The following is a 7,777-nucleotide window of genomic DNA, read 5'->3' on the forward strand; positions in this document are numbered from 1 at the left end:
GACCTTACAACCAAAAATTCACATTTCCTATTCAACAACACCCTATTTGAACAAACATATGGTGTAACGGTGGGCTACACGTTGGGTCCAACGTTAGCTAATATATTTCTTTCATATAACGAATAGAAATGGCTCGACACCTGCCCCGCTGACTTCAAACCTATCCTTTACAGAAGGTATGAAGAGGACACTTTTATTATTTTTCACAATAAGGATCACTGCTCTAAATTCTTAGAATAAGTGAACTCATAACATCCTGCCATTAAGTTCACTTGCGAGGTTGAAAATAATACTAATTTACCCTTTTTTTAGACTTCCTCATTAACCGTACACTAGCGGATTTGGCACATCAATATACAGAAAAAAGACGTTTACTGGACTTCTAACACAATTTGACAGCTTTACCACGTATACACACAAAAGAAATTTGATAACATGCTTTTTAAACAGAGCTTATAACTTATGTTCTAAGTACGTTAATTTATACTCTGAAATTTCGCTCTTACAGGATACTTTAAAACTTAACGACTACCCACAACATCTATTACAAAAAATTATTAATCGTATGGGTCACTAAAATGAGAACGATCAATCCATGATTCTCGATATATTTAATAAAGGCATAGTTACTAGATGTATCAGGGGAAAAAAAAAATCCTATAACATGAGTACTATCTGCAGATAGAGTTTTCTTATTCAAAGATAATAATGAGGTGCTATATATTAAAGATTTGGGCGCAAAGAAAACGAGAATAATTTAAAGCATTATATATTGAGTTACAATTCAATAACTAATTCACCAGTAATTACAATATATCATATAATATTATGTACACAAATCATAATTTAGTGCTGAAATATTTCGAAGATTAAAGAAATGAAAAGCGAAATTATTATATTTGATCACGTTTTCTTGGTTGGCAAAAAGGCGGGAATATATGTAAAACTGACCATTCTTTAACTTTTTAAAGGGATATTCGAGCTTATGAGAATTAAGCTTGTCATAATATTGGAGACGTAGCATTACAATTAAGTATCAGTAATTCGTACTAGTTTTGCTTACATTAAAATACATTGATCATGAACTTATTGGAAACTGCAAGACACAGGGTGAACGCTTCTCATCTTGCTCAGTTTCAGGGAAAACCTATTTGTATATTAGGGACTGTTGTTCAGGTATTGGGCTGTAATGTAGGCTTAGCACATGTTTGCTGTAGATAGTGCTAGTACAGTAGTAGTACTACTACTAGTAGAGATATAATTAATATTATGTAACTTCGGCAATTTAGACTTTGCTGTTAAATAATATTACTGTATTATTATTAACGATATAAGTATAACTGTAAACCTCAGTATAGTTTAAATACACTATATAGAATTTAACTTTAAGTTAACTTTGTTTACTCTTTAAACGCGCACGAATTTTCTAACAGTAACACTAACAATGAATTAGATCACGATATATGGTGAATGGGCAGAGTAGTAAAAATAATAGTAAAAGTTTTAGTAAGAGCCGGACGAGTGTTTTAATTTCTATTGCTCAAGACACATGAATAGCATTATAATCGGTTAATGCTATATGTATTCCATTTGATTACTCTAAACCAAAGTTATTATGGTTTTCTATACTATCGAAAAAATGCTGTGGACAAGCATATATTTGCTTGGTTGGAGCACTTTAAATTTAATACAAACTTGTGACACATGTCTCTCAATTACTCCAATTATTCCCTTTAATGGTAAAAGAAGAGTTACCTCAAAATTAAATTTAGTTTTTCTGTAGTGTAAAAAACAAAAACTCCAGGCCAGCATATATTTGCTTGGATGGAGCAGTTTACTAACAGCGAAAGGCAGTTAATTAACACTGAATGTCTAATGTTTTTTGATTACTCCAACTCTCTTGTACAATAATTGAGCAGATTATTTCCAAATATATTAGTTTATCCTGAATATATATATATATATATATATATATATATAAATACAAAAATAAAGCTATCATATATATGACCTGGTGAGGCAGTTAATTAACAATTGCCCAGTAATCAAGAAGTGATTAACTCTTAGAATTTTAGAAATACAGTTTAAACACAATAATTACTTGACAATTTGTTGGTAGTTACATTTTTCTATTTTGTATAGTACTGGTGTCAAACAGCATGTGTATAACAAGATATATATAGTATACATAGATTTAATTTAAAAAGTGAACTATGATTTAAAGTTTTCAGGATGCAAAACCACTTGTAAGATACTTTCTTATATTGTTATAGAAGCAACTGATTGCTTTAACTTGAATACAAAGTCCTTGTACATAGTTCATTTCTATGCATATCTTGCATTTGTATGCTGACATACTTAACATCATTTTGCACGAGTGAGTATCATAGTGTGATTGCTCGAGGTTAAAGTTGCTGTTAGTCTTGAAAGAGCACAATTTTGCATGTTTCAGGGTTCTTTTACAATTGGCACTCGTGAAACACATAGATCACATTGAACTTTGAAGTTACTCTGAAATTGCATTTTACAGGAATATCACTGTGGATTGTTGATTGGAAGAGGAGGGGTTTTAGGAGAGACAATTCAAATTATCCTTTCTTTGGTGATGCATATGCTGCATCAGTAGTGGCTTCAGAACAATTCAGTAGTTCCTGGACTATCTACCTCTGCATTGTTACCATATCATCAGAGATAAGCATGAACACTGCAGTTCAAAAAGACCACCCGAGGTAGAATATTGTATGGTGCATAAATTCTTCATTCACACATCTTCTTCCAGCTCTTCTGATGATGTTAGCTCACAAATTTTTTTATTTCCCAGAAAACCAGATTATAAAAACTGCTTTCCATTAGAATCAAATATAGGATCAGTTTAGATTTTGTGGATAAAATCATAATATCCATTGGTTTCCATGTATTTGACTTGGAATGATCCAAATATTTTTGTCCATTGTATCCATATTTTTTTTGTTTTGTGTGTGTGTGTGTGTGTGTGTGTGTATATATATATATAATGTAGGTTTAATCTTTATAACCACATTTCAATGGATCTTGATAAGTGGTTGGAAAACATGTATCCACAAAATATTTACTAGCATTCTCCAATGATGTTCTAGTTAAAAGAAACCTATAAATGTTGGTATTAGTTAATTAACCTTTTTTCAATAAGAAATTCATGTCTGTTAGATGAACTGCAATGTTTTTCTCTCTCAGAGGTTTAAGCTGATATTATGTTACACTTTGTGTTGGAACATTTGCTTCTTTAAACAATTCTTGGTGTGCTTAGTTGAATTGGTTCTTCAAAAGTATGCAACTGCTTATTTTATCTTGTAATGAAGTTTCTGTAAAACCTTGCACCAAAGTCTTGAGCGAGGATGGTGATGCAATGGTTTCCAGAATTTCCTTCTTATATAATATTTTCCTACCTGAATTGAACTGTTAAGCGGGTACTTTAAGTTGCTTTAAACTGTAGATATTCTGTGCCAGTCCTATCTTGCAGCAACAGTATGTGAGTATGTGTGTGTATTGTTGCATGAACAGTTAGTTCTCTTGGGAAAGATCCTTACTGCACAATCTTCATAACTATAAAGTTGGATGATTGTGTGTGGAATATTGTTGCATGAACAGTTAGTTAGTTCTCTTGGGAAAGATCCTTACCGCACAATCTTCTTAACTATAAAGTTGGATGATTGTGTGTGGAAGAACATTTGATTGACTTGTACAATGATTTTTGCCAATCCTTGTAAAGTTTTTGACCTTTGGTCTGGCATTTTGAGTTTGTTGTGTGTGCCTGGCATACGCTTCCCAATTTTCAAGACTTTATCATCTGGTGCCATGTGGTCTTGGGGAAAATCAGTCTTGACAGTCTGCCTTCATATTGGAATCTTTTAAGAAGTAACTGCTAATTACACATCACCTCAGCACCTACCTCAGATTAGATGTTTGCAAAAAATATAATGTATGAACAGTTGTATCCATTGTGATTTCCCTTCATTTTGTAAGTTATTTTAGTATAACACTGATGCCTTCAGACACATTGGTTTTGACTCCACTGGCAGTTTTTAAAGTACCCAGGTTTTCTAACAACAGTACTGCCATATAGTCCGTTATTTGATGGATCAGTCCACACTGGGCCACAGAATTTTAATTGCACTTCTTTACAGTAAAGACACCTTTAAAATGTTATATAAGTTGAGGAAATTAATTAGAAATAATTATGAATTTGGAATAATGTATGTGATATTTGATGAAAAGTATTATAAACTGACTTTGACAACAAATCTTTAAATTTGTAACTTGACAAAATATATAAACAGACTACACTGCAGCAGTGTTGTGATTACTTTTTTCTTTAACAGTATGATAGTATTGTCCCTTTTGTATTTTCTGTATATTTTGTTGGACTTATTACATTAAAGAATAATGCTAACTTTAAGTTATCTATTAATATTACTTGCAAAATAAATGAAAGGTGTTTATAAAGCAGTGTGAGAACATTCTGTAGTAATATTGAGAATCTAGTGAGAGATACATATAATTTAAGGTCAAGGGAATTTTTGGTTCATAGAAGCTATTCCATCCAGTATACTAAATTCTAAAATATAAGTAAAACACTCAAAGCCATCTCCTATCATTCAAATATTTATTAAACCTTCTCATAAACTCCCTTAAATTAACTGCATTCTCCATATCTAAAGGTAAACCATTCCAAAGACACAACTACCCTGTTAGCAAAATCAAGTTATCTTAGCTGAAGATGACTCTTATCCTTCCAAAATTTATCCTTGTGTCTCTTAGATTTACCAGTCTCACCACTAAATATGAAAAAATATGATGCATCAACGCTATCAATTCCCTTTAAAGTCTTAAATAACTCAGTTAGAACCTCTCTAACTCATCTTTTTTGAAGACAAAACAATTTCAGAGATCTTAACATGTACTCATATGACAACCTTTCCTCCCAGGTATCCTATAGCCCTACTCTGAACCACTTTCAACAATTTAGTGTTCTTCCTAAGGTAAAGAACCCAAAACTGAATGCAGTACTCCAAATGAGGCTTAGCCAATTTTCTATACAATGAAATTATAACCTCTTTAAACTTGTATTGCTGTAGATACAAATTTAAATCGTTTTTGCCTTACCACTATGAACAGCACACTGCTTTTATGGTATAAGAGACTGATCAACCAGAACATCAAGATCCTTTTCTTCAACAACACTGTTCAGATTATTCCTATTACAATTATACTTGTATTTGGAATTTTGATATCCCACACGCGTTAACTTCAATTAATTATAATTAAAAGCAATCTGTCATTTATTTTCCCAACTTACAGAATTATCTAACTGCTCTTGTAAGGCAGCAGTATCCCCCTTACAGCTAACAACATAGTTTGATGATAAATTTTTTTCACCTATGTCACTGATATAAGTCCAAAAGAGAAAAGTTCCCAATACTGAGTTTGACTGAACTCAATATAATTGTCTGCTTCTTCCTTCCATTCAGTTTTTTATCTAATGAGCCAACTTATCTTCCACACTTATAAAGGTCTTTTTTTTTTCACAAGCCTTTTACGTGGCACCTTGTCAAATATTTCTGAAATTCCAGATACATCGAGTCTACTTTAGTAGTAACCTCTTCAAAGAATGTCAAAAGATTAGTAAAAAAGCAAGATTTTTCCCTTGCTGACTACACAGGAAAATTTTAAACTTTGTAAGTCACTTTGCAATGCATCTATTATCAGCTTTTTAAAAACTTTTCACACCACTGATATAATCCTAATAGGTCAGTAATTAATTTGACAATTTTTTTTCACTTTCTTTGAAAAGAGGAGTAACATTAACCAACTTCCAATCTTATGGTACCTGCCCACTGTTCAAGAACTCAGAAAAAATATTAGGAAGTGCCTCGCATCCAATTCTTAAATTACTTCAAAACTGTTGGTGAAGTATTATCTGGCCTTGGAGACTTATTAATGTCTAAACTTCTCAGTTTTTCTTAACAAGCTCAGAGTTAATGTGATCATCTTTTTCACATCTAGCAACTTTCATGGTGAATAGTATTGGATAAATCTTCATTAATAAGAATTTCACCTCTAGAGTAAATTAATATTAAATGAACAAATGCTTGATGCTGTACACTAAAATTAAAAGAAATGCATCAGCAACACACAGATGGAAGCATCATGCTGCTGAAAATCTAATATTGAGTTTCTTATTTATCATTTGGAGTTTCAATACAAATCCTTTAATTGAATGTTTGAAATAATTCAGGAATGCTATCTCAGGCTGCTTAAATCTGAATATGCTGATCCTGAAATACATTTAAAATAATCATTTCTTGCCTATTCTATCAAATATGTATGTTCCAGATAAAATTGAGGTCATTTTATTATAGCTTATTAATCCTGTATCTGATTATAAGCAGTTCATACATCTGTGTGATATTAACTACTGCATGAAAATATAAATTAAGTATGGCAGGGTGATAAGAATGGCATCAGAAGGAACGTGTAAGAAGTTGATAAGATCAGAGTTTATAAAGTTTTGCAAAGCTTTATTACATATTTTGCAAGCATTGTTTCAAAATAAGAATTATATAAGGTTACTTTGGAGACAACAGTAGCAGAAATTCAGGAGTTCATTGTATTTAGCATATATAGTGTTTTGAGTTAATTCAACTATGATTAATTCAAAGATTTACTGGTAACATTCTGTTCAATGCAAAAGCTCTTGAATGCAACCTTATTATATATATATGAAGGTTCAATAATTGTTTGAAAGTTTTATTTTTCACATTGACATACCAATTTTTGTTAGTACGTAAGACAAGGAAAACTAAGTTTTTTATCTGCAGAAAATTAAAAGCAGAAAAATGTTTATTTTGTTTTTGATTCAAAAATTCCTTTTTATTTGAATAAATGTGTGTAGACAAAAAGTATTCCTGTCAGGAGAGGTTTATTTTTTCATTTTGACATTATAAAATAACTATAAATGATTTGGGAATAATTGGTTTTGATTAGTATAAGGGGAAACTGAAAAAATCCAGTGACATATGAAATTTGTCATTCTGTGTTAATTAATTGTGGTATTTGAACAAATGTATGCTTTTCTGGAGAGTTTTTTTCATATTACAGAAAAATAATAATAGTTGTCTCCTGGTGGGACAGTGGCAAGTTTGATTCCACGTGGTGGACACGGCAGATCTAAGACAAACAATAACAGATTTGGATATAATTTTCTCTGATTACTATAGGGGAGAGTTGGAGCAATTGTATGACTTGTACAATATGTTGTGTTTAGTGCTATTTAGTGTGTGAGTCATCTGTCAGTTTCAAAAAAAAATTCTACTCAAAGCCAAAAACCTAACAATAAATATACTTTTGTAAAGGTCAATTATGGAATGACCAAACAAATAGCAAGAAAAAAAATGATTGTATGCTGGAATGATTAAGAATTTGTTCAGGAAAAGTAAAATAATAGACAACATATGGGTAAAGTGACCATTATAAATTTTGATTCATACAGTAGTTTGGTTTATAAGTAATAAACTGATTTTCTTATTAAAATTTTCAGATTGATAATTCTGGAAAGTCTTTCAAAATGAAATCGAGTGATAATCAAGTGATCACAGTCATCATGGAGGAGCCTGTAAGTTGATCATATTGAAGATTTGAGTTACATAAATATGCTTAAATATACACATTACCTAAAAATTAACATTTCCAAAGAAACATGGAATATTAGTCAATTGTTTAGTTATTTAAGCACTATTTT

General features: G+C 31.2%; 1 protein-coding gene across 1 annotated transcript in view; it reads left to right on the top strand.

Annotated features, from left to right (window-relative positions):
• Nucleotides 1-922: 922 nt before the first annotated feature.
• The window catches only part of LOC106461521 (replication protein A 14 kDa subunit-like), a 13,632-nt gene continuing 6,777 nt past the window's right edge, over nt 923-7,777 (top strand). Inside the window, exons 1-2 of the mRNA XM_013921350.2 lie at nt 923-1,176; nt 7,577-7,651. Coding sequence (XP_013776804.1) covers nt 1,081-1,176; nt 7,577-7,651 — 171 coding nt within the window. The 5' untranslated portion in view covers nt 923-1,080. The remainder of the gene's footprint in view (nt 1,177-7,576; nt 7,652-7,777) is intronic.

Source organism: Limulus polyphemus, unplaced genomic scaffold (genome assembly GCF_000517525.1).
Source record: "Limulus polyphemus unplaced genomic scaffold, Limulus_polyphemus-2.1.2 Scaffold977, whole genome shotgun sequence".
NCBI lineage: Eukaryota > Metazoa > Arthropoda > Merostomata > Xiphosura > Limulidae > Limulus > Limulus polyphemus.